This window comes from Catharus ustulatus, chromosome 17 (assembly GCF_009819885.2).
Source record: "Catharus ustulatus isolate bCatUst1 chromosome 17, bCatUst1.pri.v2, whole genome shotgun sequence".
In the NCBI taxonomy this organism is placed as follows: Eukaryota; Metazoa; Chordata; class Aves; order Passeriformes; family Turdidae; genus Catharus; species Catharus ustulatus.
In genome coordinates, this window is record NC_046237.1 from 5,499,156 (window position 1) to 5,514,753 (window position 15,598).

General features: G+C 48.5%; 1 protein-coding gene and 1 long non-coding RNA gene across 2 annotated transcripts in view; one reads left to right on the plus strand and one right to left on the minus strand.

Annotated features, from left to right (window-relative positions):
• Window positions 1-954: 954 nt before the first annotated feature.
• Window positions 955-15,598, plus strand: part of NTSR1 (neurotensin receptor 1) — a 55,227-nt gene continuing 40,583 nt past the window's right edge. Inside the window, exon 1 of the mRNA XM_033075076.1 lies at window positions 955-1,657. Within this exon, the coding sequence (XP_032930967.1) occupies window positions 995-1,657 (663 nt within the window). The 5' untranslated portion in view covers window positions 955-994. The remainder of the gene's footprint in view (window positions 1,658-15,598) is intronic.
• On the minus strand, window positions 9,136-9,605 carry LOC117004342. Its single transcript, XR_004419617.1, has 3 exons — window positions 9,565-9,605; window positions 9,336-9,418; window positions 9,136-9,227 (listed from the first exon to the last, which is right to left on the minus strand). It is a non-coding gene; the product is annotated as an uncharacterized LOC117004342 (long non-coding RNA).

The window sequence follows — 15,598 nt, forward strand, 5'->3', positions numbered from 1 at the left end:
TGTGTGTGTGTCTCTGTGTGCGTGTCCCAGTGTGTGTCCATGTCCCGGTGTGTGTATCCGTGTCCCAGTGTCCCAGTGTGTGTGTGTGTGTGTGCGCATATCCCTGTCCCACTGTGTGTATCCATGTCCCAGTGTGTGTATCCATGTCCCGATGTGTACCCGTGTTCTGGTGTGTAACCGTGTCCCTGTGTGTGTGTCCATGTCCCAGTGTGTGCGGGGCATGTTCCAGTGTGTGTGTCCATGTCCCAGTATGTGTGCCCATGTTCCAGTGTGTGTGTCCATGTCCCGGTGTGTGTGCCCATGTCCTGGTGTGTGCCCATGCCCTGGTGTATATCCCTGTCCCGGTGTGTATCCCTGTCCCAATGTGTATATCCCTGTCCTGGTGTGTACCCATGTCCCGCTGTGTGTATCCTTGTCTCGGTGTGTGTGTCCACGTCCCAGTGTGTGTATCCATGTCCTGGTGTGTACCCATGTCCCGGTGTGTGTCCATGTCCCGATGTGTATATCCATGTCCCGGTGTGTATCCCTGTCCCGATGTGTATATCCCTGTCCCGGTGTGTGTATCCCTGTCCCGATGTGTGTACCCATGTCCCGGTGTGTGTACCCATGTCCCGCTATGTGTACCCATGTCCCGGTGTGTGTACCCATGTCCCGCTATGTGTACCCATGTCCCGGTGTGTATCCCTGTCCCGCTGTGTGTATCCATGTCCCAGTGTGTGTATCCCTGTCCCGGTGTGTACCCATGTCCCGGTGTGTACCCACGTCCCGCTGTGTGCGGGCGGCTCCCGCAGCCGGGGCACATCAGTGCGTGCGGGGGGAGCCGCAGGGCGGGGGGAGCCGGGGCCGCGGGCGCTCGCACGGAGCGGGGGGCGCGTCTCGCAGCCGCACACGCGCGGCAGCCCCGGGACCGCCGGCTCCTCCCGCCGCATTAAAACGAGCCAAGTTCCCCGCCGGGGGCAGCGGCGGCTCCGGGCGGTGCTGCCCGGCGCCGGGGATGCACCCGAACGCCACGGCCGTGCCCGCCGGGCCGCTGCACCCGCACCCCAGCGGCTATGCCAACGCCACCAACCGCTCCGACCTGCTGCCCAAAGTGCCCGACGAGGAGGACCTGGACGTCAACACCGACATCTACTCCAAAGTGATGGTGACCGTCATCTACTTGGCTCTTTTCTTGGTGGGCACCGTGGGCAACTCCATCACGGCGTACACGCTGGTGCGGAAGAAGTCGCTGCAGAACCTGCAGAGCACCGTGCACTACCACCTGGCCAGCCTCGCCTTCTCCGACCTCCTCATCTTCCTCCTCTGCATGCCCATCGAGCTCTACAACTTCATCTGGGTCCATCACCCCTGGGCTTTCGGGGGGGCCGTTTGCAAGGGCTACTACTTCCTCCGGGACGCCTGCACCTATGCCACGGCGCTCAACATCGCCAGCCTCAGCGTGGAGCGCTACATGGCCATCTGCCACCCCTTCAAAGCCAAGAGCATCATGTCCCGCAGCCGCACCAAGAAGTTCATCAGCTGCATCTGGATCGCCTCCTTCCTGCTCGCCATCCCCATGATCTTCACCATGGGGCAGATCTACGGCAAGGACCAGGATCCCGACTCGCTCATCTGCACGGCCATCGTGGACACCTCCACGCTGAAGACGGTGATCCAGGTGAGGGATGCTCGGCAGCCGCCCGCTCCCCCGGCTGGCCAAACTTTGCGGAGCCGGGCGGGCAGGGGGTGAGGCTGGAGCGGGGACGGGCTCAGGAATGTCCGGGGATGTCCCTCCCGGGCAGCCCTGAAGGGACCCAAGGTGAGCTCAGGAGGGGTTTGTGAAGGTCTCGGCTGTGCTTGCTGCGCTCTCCCCGCACCCGCTCCTGCCCCACCACGCTGAGCAGAGACCTTGCCCCGTGCTAAATCCTGCCCCGGGCCCGTGCAGCCCTCCCCGGAGCTCCTTCCCGTGCCCGGAGCTTCCCTGGTCCCGGTGCGGAGCTCCTGGTGCCGCACAGCCCGGGACAGCCGGCCCCGCTCCGCTGTGTCACACCGGGGACTCTCGGGTCCCCCCAAAAGTGGCGGATCACGGCCAGAAATCCCCAAATCTCCATCCTTTCTCTGCATTTTATGCACTCCTTCCCTTCTGCTGGAAAGCGGCCAGCAAGTTCAGGAGAAATAAAACCATCTCTCCCCCTCCCTCAGTTCATCATGTTGATCCAGAGCCCTTTCCTTCAGTATAGTGACAGCTCCTAATTTCAGAAAGTTTTGGACACAGGGTGTAGCAAAGGCTTCTGAACAGGAGCTGCATCGTGAAAGGCAGAGGCTGCTATTTTTGCTGTTTTGGGGAAATCCGTAGCTGGTTTTAGCAGCCCCTCCTGACTTCAGCACGGCTTTGGTGCTCTCCAGACAGTGCTGAATCCAACACACCCATGCGTGGAAAGGATTTCAGCATCAACACTTGCCGTGCTCCAGTGCTCTGGCGGGTTGAGGCATTTGTTTACTGGAGCATTGAGCTTGAAAAATGTAAGAGACATGAAAGGAGGGACAGAAGAGAGCAAGACACCAATCTCCACAGCCCCTTGGCTGCCAGGCTTGCATGTGATAGCTGCTCAATTTTTTATTTGGAACATGAATTTCAGGTGGGGTTAATCAGCGGGCAGTTGAAATTTAAAGCTGCATGTGTACTGGAGTCGGGATGTTCCCACTCTTGAAGAGAGGGAACTTAAATGAAAATGAATCAGAACCATTCCTTCCCACTAAAAGCAGGTGAGCATATGTGCATTTAGATTTAAGATCAGAGTCCATAAATGTTTAGACAGAATTCTCTCAGTTTCCCCTCTGTACTGCTCCAGTGAGCCAAAATCAAGCTCTGATAGAAGCCCTGGATTGCCTCTGCCATGATCCCTAACTTTCATCTGAGGTGGTGAGGGCTGCATTTCTCCTGGAAGGTTTTGTCAGCTGGAGCCCAGTGTACTTAACCCAAATTCTCTGCTCTCTGAGGAGACGTGAGCCATCTGATTTGAGAACAATGGGACTGAAATGCATTATTTCCACTCATCTTCCTTCTAGGATTAAACTGATACTCATTGTTACCATGGTAGGGCTAAAACTAGAGGGTTATTTCCTATCCATATCTTTGGAGATTACACTTTAAACAATTCTCAGTGTACCTTATAGTCTTGAAATAATTCAGGCTCTACCTCATCCTATTAGCCAAGTCAGGAGTAGGAAGACATGAATGTATTATGTGTAAGTGAAGTCCACCTGTGGGCTTTTCCTCATATAAATATATATTTAATAAACTAGTGGATTAATTTAAAAGTTAAGGAGGCAGCTGTTGGGGGAGAAGGAGGAACCAAACCCCAAACCGTGTCAAGCCATTCTGTCTCAGGGGATCCAGCTGCAAAAGTGGCTTTGCCAAGACAGGAAGGTTGTTTCATGGTTTCACCCCATTCTTCTGAGCACAGGGAAGCATTACACACCGTGAGGCAGGGCCCTGGGCTGGGGAGGCTCTGGGGTGAATAAGCACAGCAGCTGCAAGTCAGGTTTGCAGTGCGTTAATGGAAAGCATTGCACAGCGTGTGAGCCGGCGCTCGCGCCGCGTCAGCCGTGCAGAGGTTTAAAAAAAGACAAGTGATGGAAGAGCCAGGAGAGAAAGGGCAGTGCTGATGTGCAGTGTGACGTGCAGAGGTCTTGCTGGGTGGCAATCTGGAGCCCTGGTCTTTTGTGGTGGGTTCAAGCTGCTTTAGAGCATCTCTGCATCTCTTCGCATTCATTTTCTGTCTTTAAATTCAGGAGAGCAAGGATGCACTTGCTCGAGCTGGCAAATCGCTTGTAATAAATCACTCAACATATTTCACTCCTATTCCTGTTTGGCAAACTGTCTAAAGCAAGCTGTCTTTTTATTTTTTTTGGAAACCATTAGTTCTCCAAGTGGTTTTATTTGTTGACTGATTGAAAGAAGTTCAAGTTCTGTCCCAGAGCAGGGCATTGTACCCATTTATACCCTCAGAGACAAGTGTGAGCTGTGGCTCTGCTGGGATCATTACAGGAGAATGATCCTCTCTGAACTGGAACAAGCTTCCTGGAAAAAGTATTTCACAGAATCACAGAATATTCTGAGTTGTAAGGGCCTGTTCCATTATAGTAATTTAACATCTCTGATTTTGAAAAAGTTCCTCTGTATTTTCTTTGAGCATTCAAATTTTAATAGACATTCCTGAGTGAAATTAGACAGAATGTGAACAACCAGGATTCATTGTCATAATACTAAAAAAAAGTAATTATTCAAACAATACTCAGGAAATTTGGTTCTTGCACGTATTAACTTGCACCACTTAAGCTCCACAACAGCTGTAAGAGGTAATTACTGATATTATTCTAGCAATTGCAAATTGTTCAGGGCAGCACACAATCAGGAAGAGCAATAGGTGAGATGTTCTGCAGGGTGACACTGTGTGTCCCCACAAACCAGGCACATCTCACCTCTTGCCATTGAGGCCTCTAAAATGGAATTCTTAGAACTCTTTCCACCTTTGCTCATCACTGTCCTTGCAGCTGCTTCACTCAGCCTGTGGATCTGGTTTATTATATATTCCCCATTGCCAAGTTTTCATGTTCTTCTGCCGGTCAGGGATGTCTGCTTTGGATCTTGGCATCCACGTGGGATCTGGAGCCAGGAGTAAGTTCCATTATAGCCACATTATTTAGGTCTAGTAAACTCTTTAGCTGGCAGACATCCTCTGAAAAGCACTGTTGCCAGTTTTCAGTTCTTTTTCCACATAGATTAAACACCTCTTAAAGCCATAGAAATAAATTCATGTTTTCATGGCACTTCTGGTGGAGGAGGTTTTAAAGCTCCTCGTTGTGTCAGCAATAGAAAGGAGAGTTCTGGGGCAGGATGGGAGGTTTTCCCTGTTCACTTGTGAGCCTGTGCCTGTGGGGCTGGCTCTGGAACCAGTTCCTCAAAAAGGATCCTTCTGAGAGTGCTGATCTACCTCTGCAGCCCTGTGTGCCATTAACACTGCACACTCTCAGCCCTGATTTTCAAAAAGCTCTGAATTTTACTGGCCAGATGCAAATTGATTTTCCTGCTTATTACTTTCTTACCTCCATACCTGTTTTCTGGAGAGGTTCACAGCAGAAGGTGGGGAAAGAGAGGAAGCTGAAGGAAATACCAACAATCCTTGTGCACCATCAGTCCCCACACAGAGTCAGCAGGACTAGGATATCATCTGAGCCTGGACTGGGCACACAAGGGGAGCTGGGTGTGGGCAGCCCCTGGCACCCCAAAATTCACAGGGGAAGATGTTCTCCCACTGGTGTGGCACAGCCTGTGCCTGGGTGGCTCTGCTGCAAAATGTCCCCCAAGTTACAGCAAGTGCCTGGGCAGAGTGTCTGACACATGCTAATGTTTTATTTGCACGGACAGCTGGTGTGATCCCATTTATTAAAACACATGGCAGCAGGCCCTGCTCCTCCAGAAACTGCCACAGCTCCAGCAGCTCTGAGCTGCTCATTTGTTAGGGCAGCACTTGGGGAACTCCTCTGGACTCCTCACCCTTTGGAAGGATTTCTGTTCTGCTGTGGATCTGCTCTGCCTCAGCCCATCCCGTGTGCTGCAGCTCACCCTTCCCTCCAGAGCCCTCATTTATTGTGTTTTATGAAGGCTGCTCACAGTTTGGATGATTTGTAAAGTAAATAACTCTGCACATGAAACAACTCTTTGCTCAAGTGGCTCCTCAGCTTTATTTCTGCCTACATGCAATGCCTTTGAAGGGACCTGCTAAAGAGCCTCAGGTGTGGAGGGAATGGAAAGGAAGGACCAGGAGCCTTGACATCCATTACCATGCTCTCTACACACTCTTCCAACATCATCTATTAGATTTCCATTAGTCTGAGAGCCTCACAGAGTTATTAATTCCATGTAGGATGCTGCAAACCCTCCCTTACGCTTTGCTCTGCTGAGGAGCACCTTGGCAGGATGTGGGATGTGCTCACTGCTCTGGTGCTGTGGAAGGCAGGGCCCTGCCCATCATCAGATCTGTGATTCCAAGTAAATAAACATCACAAGTATTTCTCCTTATTTCGTGAAAATAGCAAGCTGTAAACTCAAGTGCCTGAATTCTCTCCAGGTTTGCTGGCAAATCCTATCCAGGATTAGTCAATGGTTCAGGAATCCTGTGTTTATACTGGTATTGACTAGAGGAATTGAAGTTGATTTCTTTTCCTTAAGTCTCAGCCAAACTCCTACTGCTCTAACTGTGCTGCTCTAAATCACTCACCACACCAGAGAGCCTGGGTGCCACTCACCCCTCTGATGGCACCACAAATGGCACCTTGGTGGCAGGACTGTCCCATCAGGTCATGGCACTGCCACACCCTCAGGTGGACAAGAAAATGAAGATATTGCTGTGTAAAAGTGTCTGCATCCATCCCCACAGTGGTGCAGAGGGACCCCAGCAGCAATGCCCATCTGCTGTGGTGGGAGCATCCCTCAAAATCTGCCTTTATTTCATGGACTACTCAGGGAACCAGGGCTTTAACTCAGCATATGCACGACAGCCCAGCCTGCCTAATCCCAGCCCGTTTACACTCTGCTCTGTCTCGCAGCTAGATCTAATTTAAATAAGCTCTTGTGTTCATTGCTTTACATAACCACTTGGCCTGCTGTGTTTTGCCAGTTCTTACATAATTTCTTCTCTTTTTCCCCCCCCAATTGATTTTAATTCACTCGATTTCTTTTTCCCTCCCCCTTCCCAAGATGTCAGCTGGAGAGATAATAAAAAAATGGGGAAATGTGGTGGATTGGTTTAGCTCTTAGGTTTTCCTCTTACCAGCAGTTTGTGAAGGCAGAAGAGATGAAGGTAATCTCATAGTTGCTTTTCCCAGAGAAAAAAAAATCCTTCATCTGCCTTTAATCTTTCAGATAATTTAAAACAGCTATTTAATTGTCATCTCCCTGCTTCCCCCCTCCTTTCCCTTAAAGACTTTCACTCCATCTCTGTGCAGCATCTGCTGGAGACTCACAGATGGCACTTTGGGCTTCCTGACGTTTAGAAACGTTTCTGTGTCCTGCCTGAGGCAGGCAGGATGGGCAGCATCCCCTGTGGGACACAGGGGTGCCTGGGTGGGGGATAAAGGGGAATTGGGGCTTCCATGGTGTCCCCACTGCTTTTTCCCTGCTGTGAGTTGTCCCTTGCTGACCCAGGGGACAGTGACACAGCAAAGGTGACCAGAGGGGCTGGGGGACGTGCTGGGGTTGGGCTGGCAGGGTGGGAAGTCTGAGCCTTAATGCAGAGAACATTAAACACCAAACCCATCATTCCCAGTGCTGACACCCCTCCTTTCCCTCTCATGAAGGAGATAAATCTGGGTTTTTACATTCCCACTCTGTCTGGTTGCTCTTTGCCCTCCAGGACAGTCACTGTGTGAAGCTGGAGATGCCTCCAATGCTCATCTCACTCCTTGTGCTCCAGTAACATCTCCCCCATGTCTTGCTTCCCATGGATACCATTTCTTCCATCCAATTGCAAAGTCTCTTAGGTGTGGGATTGAAAAAACCCCAAATGTATAATGATGATAAATCATTTGAGCTGATGAGTTATTCAGGTAAAAAGTGCTTGGGTTTAGAAAAGGTGGTGATGGTGGAGTACTAACCCTGACTAGGGAGAAAACCTCTGAGCTGACAGTTCATTCCCAGTATTTTTCTGCATTCACTTGTTTTCTGTGTATGGGAAGAAAATATTAATGAGACAGATTTGTATCCCATTATTCAAGGTCCCTCCTCCTGCCTCCCTGGGGTACCAGAAACTCATCATCAGCCCTGCTCCTGCAGGACAGGATGCTGTGGCACAGGGCTGTGCTGTGTGCCTCTCATCCTTGGCCTTTGGAGAGGATGCATCTGGTGGGCTGGAGGAGCTGCTCACCTGCAGGTGGTTTCAGCATGTGAGATTTGCTCTCATCTCCTGTGGCTTTTTCACTTCAGTAATTCTCAGTGCAGAGTGCACTGCTGGGCACAGCTCCATGGGAGCTTTTTCCTCTCCCAGGGAAAGGAAGGTAGAATGGACAGGACCTTTGTAGCTGAACTTTTTCCTTTGAGGACAAGTTCAGTGAGGTTTCTTTGAAGTTTTCGTGTCCTCATGGGCTAGGGGCAATTGTCAGCTGAAGGCAGGAATCAAAGAGAGATGAGATTTTCCTAGTAGAGATGGGAAAAAAAAAAGAGGGAAAAATGCAAACTAGTATTTGAAAGGGAAGAAAAAGCATCTATTTTATGCAAAATGCTCATTAAAAAGCTGGGAGGACCTCTGAGGAGTCGTGGGCAGAGCAGGAAGAATGTTCAGAATCACTAACAGGGAGGGGCAGCTGTGCCAGGGGCCGTGCCCTGGGTTGGGTGGCACTGCCCATGGCTGTGCTGTCACCTGCAGGGGAGCAGCCCTTGTGCCACAGTGCAGCCAGGGGTGTCCTGCTGCCTTCTCCTGGGCAGCTCAGCCCTGCTGCTGGGCCCCTCCTGCCTGGCCCAGCCTCAGGTGCTCCCTGCTGTTCTCAGGGCTTTGTGAGGTGCCAGGCAGCCAGAGGAGGAGCAATCTCACCCCTTCACCATCCCATTTTCTTCTTCTTTTTACCTTGAATTAAGGGGTTAATCACCTTACAGCCTCACCCAGACCTGGGAGCAGGGACCTGCTGCAGATCTGCCACGAGCTCTTGGATGCAGGATGACATCTGGCTCAGCAGACCCCTACTTTTGATCAGGACTCCAACAAGCTAATTAATACAGTCATTGCAGTGCCACATCCTATTAATTTTAACTTAATCAAGAACAAAGCATGTCTGCACTGCTGAACCGAGCAAATATGATCTTAATATGTGGCAGGACTTTCATAGCACCTTGTTCCCTTGGAGAATTTGTTTAATAAGTCCATGACTATTTGAGTATGTTCAATAAGAAATTAACCCACTTTCCCCTCCTATTCAATGATTTTTTCAAAACCATCTTATAAAAATGCAGCTCACACAGCTGCTGGGAAGGTTTAACTCATTACTCGCATCACTATTGATTCCTCCTGCAAAGACCTTACATTTTATCCCCACGGGGGTAATTTATACATTTTAATATACTCATTTAATTCAAAAAAGGAAACTCAATCCTTTGAGTTTCCCATGTTTCATTTTTTATTGCTGTCAGTCATGGACTTGTGACACTGTCATACTTGTTCCTTAAATCCAAGCGTGTCAAGTTTGATAAAGCTCTGCAGGCAGAAGAAGGATAGGTTTAGACTCATAAAGAGATTATTTGACCTCGAGGTACAATGATTGGGAGCTGTGGATGCCCCAAATACTTAATAGACTGCACTTACCAACCCAAGGAGCAAACTCTGCCTCAGGCTTGTCTCCCTCACAGCTTGCAGGTGATTCCTGGCCAATGCAGGATGGAAAATCCCTTGAAAGAGAAGCAAGAAAAGGCAGAAATTTGATCAGTAAGTACCTCAGAGTGCAGCAGTCCAGAGGAGCCAGGCACATGGCCAGCCTGGCACTCTGAGCACAGCCTGGAGATCAAACCATGCCAGGAAACAAACCCTGTAATACCTGAGGCTCTGTGAGAGGAGCTGCAGCAGAGGAGAGCACAGAGGAAAAGCACCAAGTTCACTTCTCCTTCAGAATAAGTCCTTTTTTTCTCCCTTGGAGGTCTAATTGAATTTTCTTTGGCCCCATCCTCAGCAACCCAAGGGGCTCTAGCACAGCCTCCTGCCTGCTCAGCCTTTGTGGAAAAAATCCATGAGCAGAGTGTGGGGATGGGCAGAGGCATGCAAAAGTGTCCACAATAATTTCAGCACTCACAGAGCTTGGGCTGACACACTAACCTCACAAAACAGGTCAAATTTTCCCCAAAAAAAGAGTTTTTCAGGGCACCAGTGATGGAAATTTCCAGCACTTTTCCCTTCAGCAAGTGATGCAGATGAGCAGAGCTGCACAATCCACTGTTAGCAGCTCTCACACTTGGGGCTGCAGTCGACAGGGGGACAGTGTTTGACTTAAATATGGCCTTTAATTTATTTATAACTGCATATCCACCACTCAGTATCATATTTAATGCAAATAACATTCAAGTGAAATCCCCACTGAGAGGCACATTATGAAGATTAACAGCCTGGCTTTTCTATTACCCTGGTTTATACACCGTGGATTTGTGCCCTGTGCTTTGTGGGCAAGTGCTGGCAATATTTGAATCCAGAAATCTATATCTGTGCCTGCTGTTTTGCAAAAATTGGTGCCTGAGAGCCTGCTTGTGATTCCACAAGCAAAGAAAAGGGCTGGAGGCATGAAAACCTCTGGGAAATGCTGACATCCAGTTGGTGAGAACCTAGAAGGGTTATTTTTGCTGATCATGTAATAGGGCGTTGGAGAGAGGTTTATTTCTTTTAATCATACAACCCACTTTTCTTTTAAACAGGCTGTCAGGAAAATTAATCTCACCAAGTTTAAGATAACACTGAACATATTCTCATGCCCTGAAATTATCTGGAGCTGGTTTATTCCTTTGGCTCTCCCTGTGGTGAATTTGCCAGGTGTAATGCCATGGGCCCAGCACCTCATTATGGAATTTGCTAGCAGGTTTGATTTGGTCTATGTCTGTTTTGGGTCCTTCTCTGTTCCTCCCTCTGTTCACCTTTCATGGAGGAGAAATGTGACCAACACCACACTATAAAAAGTGGCCAAAGCCGTTTGTTGCCCCAGCAGGGTGATGCCACTTGTTCCCTGTGCCATCTTTCAGATTCTGGCTCTGTCACTGCTGCTTGCTGGGAGCTTGGGAAGGGAAACCTCTGCCCTCCTTTTTCCTAGAGGGAGTCAAACAGTGATGAGACTCCCAAGGGCAGCTGCTGCTTGAGGGCAGCGTTGGAGTATCAGGAGCCCAGCTGTAACAGGAGAGAGGTCACTGCAATGCCAGCATGGCCAGAAACTCTGCCTGATCTGATGGCTTTCCAAGAGCATCCTGGAGCCAAGGAAAAACCATTTATCCTTTAGTATCTAGCAAGAAAGGGAGTTTGTTTGAAGACAGAGCACTAGCAGCTGCAATAGCCATTTTTCTGAGTCAAAGGAAACAGCAGAAGCCTATTAGACCTTGTGTCACTGCTGAATACTCTGCTTGGGAGCAGTAAAAAGCTCAGGGAATTTCCAGCTGAGCTCCATTATGGGTGCATTTTCCCTCAGTTCATCACAAGCCAAAGTATGGGGGTGTCACCAGCAGCATGTCCCAAGAACAAAACCACAATTACCCAAAGAAAAGAGCTTTTCCAGGGCAGAGAGGGGATAATAACAGCAAACCAGAGAGGCTGTGGCTCCCAGCACCCCCTGGCCAAGCTCAGCTCAGCCACAAACCCTCCCTGCTCCTCCCAGATCCCATCAGGTCACACTGGTGCTTCCTATATTTTTTTTTCAGCTTGGTGTAATCCCTTGCCAAGCTGCTCTTCCAATTCCTCCTCTGGAGGGTGATCCCCACTGCATGAGGGGCAGGCTGGCAGCTCAGGGAGATGCTTGGAAGGAAGAGGAATGTTTCAGGTTAAAAACAGGGATGGGGCTTTAGGACAGAGCTGTGCCTGGGGGAGCTGCTCTGCTTTTTGATAAGGGAGAAAAGGCCTCTTCTCACTAGTGATATTAATGTTAGGGGTCCTGCAGGGAAAGAGAAGGAAGATGAAGCATGGCAGGAGCCATTTATTTTTGAGAATGAGATGCCAGCTGCATTATTGCTTTGCAGTTCTGTCCCTACCCAGCAAATGAGGCTCCCACCCCTGTCCCTCCCTGCCTAGCCTGAGTTCCTCCAAAAGGGGCTGGAGATGTGATCTGCAGGGAATGGCTTTATCAGGGGAGATGAGGCAGAAGGTCTTTCCCTTTTATGATTGCTTTTATCTTCCCTCTTCCCCCTGTTATCAATGGAGCTACTGCCAGGAAGGCTGTTACAAATATAGTGAACAGCTAGAAATAAAGCTTGCTGGTGTCTTCATTACTTTAAAAAGAGTGTTTTTGGGAAAGGGAAAATAGCTGGTCATGCCCCAGAGGTTTTCTCATATCATGCAGTGCTGGGCTAAACTTCATCCCTTAAATATTGTCCAGGCAAAAGTAGCTTTTAAGGGCCTTCAGGAGCTGCCCCCTTCATTGCCAGGTTATGTCTCTGTGCTCTTGCACAAACCAAGTTAAATAATGTTTCTGTTTTCTCCTCCAAAGGTTTGTGCATTCCCCCCCATGAAATAATGGAAAAATTTGTTAAACTCATCAACTACTTAGGGAAAAATGCAATTTACTCAGTTTCAATTAAAAGAAAACACCCAAAGCAATAAAAAACCCACTGGCAGTCTGTAAGAAGTAGAAGCAAAGAGGCAAGGGCAGAAACAGGGCAAGAAATGACAGTTTTATAAACCTCCTGCTGGGTAGGGATAGAAGAGGTCTTTGTGCCTGCAAAACAAAACTGTTTTTTTCTGTAGAGCAACTATTGACTGGAGCTGTAGAACTGCAGCTGGAGCTGTGCACAGCAGCCACACGCCTGCAGACAGGCTGCCTTCCTCCCCACTGAATTCAGGGTCTAAATCAGAGCTGTGCTCTCAAATTCGAAGAAAAACAACCCTAAAACATTCCAGATGATTTTTCAGGAGAAGGAGTCAGTTCAGGTGATTTGCAAGAGCTCCTTTTTCCCCCAGTCTCACAGGGCTGCAGCAGCGTGGCTGTGCCAGGTGCCTCTTGCTGGGGCTGTGTCTGTCAGGGTGCAGTGCCTGATTTTCCCTGAGGATTTGCAGGAATCACTTTTCCTGAGCAGCAGAGAGGAGCTGGCTTCAAAGCCACGTGTATTGATCGGGCTGTGGAGATTATCTTGACTTGAGACAAGATTGAAGCACAGCTGAAAATCTTCTGGGCATTAATTCCATTCCAGAACTGGGCTTCTTTCATCTTCAGGTCCACACCTCAGTGCTTTACACTTTTGAGGGTCAGCCTGGGCAGCCAGGCAGTGAGTGATAGGATGAGGTGAAACAGCCTCAAGTTGCACTAGGAGGGTCAGCTTGGATTTTAGGAAAACTTTCCATACTGAGTGGCTAAGCAAAGATGATTCTAGGAAAACCTTAATAGTTAGCACATTTCTATTTCTATTTATTTCTATTTCTATTTCTATTTCTATTTCTATTTCTATTTCTATTTCTATTTCTATTTCTATTTCTATTTCTATTTCTATTTCTATTTCTATTTCTATTTCTGTCCTACTGATTTCACAATTTCCAATCACACCTGGAAAAGCTGTTGATGCTCCATGGAGCCATCACCTGGACCGACCCAATCCTCCTCTCCAGATCCAGCATCCCCAGGAGCAGTGCTGCTCTCCTGCCTGTGCCTGGGGCCTCTCAGGTCAGCATCAAAACCACTCAGGTGGAGAAAGAGCCTTTCTGCCTGGCTGCCTTTGCTCACAAACAGACATCAGTCCCAAACAGGGGTTGGTGATGATGGGGAGTGATCCCAGTGCTTGGGAATAGCTCAGGAGTGGGTTTGGCAATCAAACACCTCTTCAGCAGTGGTGAATCACAGAATCACAGGAGGGTTTTAGTTAGAAGGGGGCTAAACTTCTCATTCCAGCCCCTTGCTCTGGACAGGGACAATTTCCACTCAACCAAGTACTCCAAGCCCTGTCCAGCCTGGCCTTGGACACTGCTGTGCCCAGCATCCCAGAGGCTGATGGGGAGAAAATCCCCCAGCCCTTTCTGGGAATGAACTTGATAAAAATCATTACCAGCAAACATCAAGAAAGAAGCCTTGAAAAATTACCTTCCAGGCTGTGGCAGTGGTTGTTTTGACAGAGTTTTGATGCCTTCATTCAATATTCCATTGAAACTTTGCTGGAGATAAGTGATCTCATAGAAAACAGGGCTTTTGTGTCTGGTCACAAAGAATGCTTTGCAAAGACTGCTGAGGGAAGTAGAGTACTTATCCAGGGAGACAAGAATTTCAGCTGAAAATAATCATGGCTTTTTCATTTATAATTCTAGCTGCAACTTGTCAGAAATCTGCCTCAATCCAAGCTGATTGGGCTGGAAAAGGGGCAAACCAGTGATAAAATGTGGACTGGTCACCCCTAAGAAAACAGCTTGTTCCAAGACTTACTCACAAAATGCTTCCAGCTTCTCCTTCTGCTCTCAACGTGGTGTGCACCAAACCCTGGGATGTTTTTAGGAGCCCATGGTTCAGGCAGTAATGTAGATGTGAAGTGGAGCTGCTGCCCTGCCAGCCTCTCACAGCTGTTGGGTGAAGTTTTGTGTTTAAGTTGTTTTAAGGTGAACGAGACAAACTTGTCTGGAGCACCAGCACCAAGCCCAGCAAAAAATGGACTGATTAAATAAACAGAGATTTCCCTGTTGTTAGTGCTGTTTAGATAACTTTGAAATGCTTATTTTTCAAAGTAAATTAATTACATAACCCTTTTCCCTGTTTTTGGCTCGAGAAGGAGTCAGTGAATTTTCTGTTTCAGAGCAGAACATTTGTGCTTTTCACCATGATTCAGGGAACAGTTTTTAGTCTGAGGCTGGTGTATGGATGATTCACTGTGACACATTTGGTGCTGGCAGCAGGCCCCGCCTCAAAAGCATCGATGTAGCCTGCTCTGGGCTGTGCCTCTCCAAAATTTGGGATTAAAGCTGCACAGGTCTGGGGGAACCAGGCAGACCCCTGGACCACAGCAGAGTCCAAGCTGGCATCAGAACTGGTCTGTGACAGCCTTTCTTGTCAGAGCACATCCTTATACTTGTGAGTTATTTAATTTCAAATTTTCCCTTTCTTTTTCTCTACTTTCCATCATGGTTTACATGTTCTCCTCCATTTTTGATGGTTTCTGGGTCTGCTTCTCAGAAGGCTGTGCTTGCTGCACTGGAAGGAAAATCATTTCCCTAGCTGTTCTGGCTTCCACCACTGAAAGTGAGAAGAGATGGAATGGTGCAAAAAGTGTTGTGGAAACTGTGCTGTTTAACTCTCCCTTTAGTGTGTGATCCATCAAAGTAATTACATGCAGCTCAGGAACCTCAGACTGCTGCAACAATGGCATTCTCCTGTAGCTTTTCTATTTCCATCTAATTAAATTGTTATTGTTTCATTCATGTTAGTTTGCATTTTAAATAAGGAGATGGGGGCAGAGTGGCTGATTGGTGACTGATTCTCTGTGTGAGTAAAGATTAGCACTAATCACCCTGTCATACCTGTGCTTTCCTCTTCCTTATGCACCTCAGACATCAAATTGCAAAAGAAGGGGAGAAAGAAGCTGGGGTTTGATGGCACTGATTTATTTCCCCTGTTGGGTGTCAGGAGGGGAAGGGGACATGTCCTTGCCCACTGCCTGCACAAGGTGAATTTGGAGGAGTGATGTTCATCCCTAAACAAGGCTGTGCTTTGGAATTTAATGGGCTTCCATCTCCTCTTGCCTTTAATTTTTGTTGTGTTTTATCACCTTTATCACTCTTCATTCTGCCAAGAGAGGGCAGGGAGGAGAGCAGGGCTGGGCATGTGTGGAACCATCCCTGCTAGAAGCAGAACTTGAGATATTCTCCATTAAAACACCCCAGAGCCGTGATTTGCTCCCAAAGCAGCCAGGATGCTG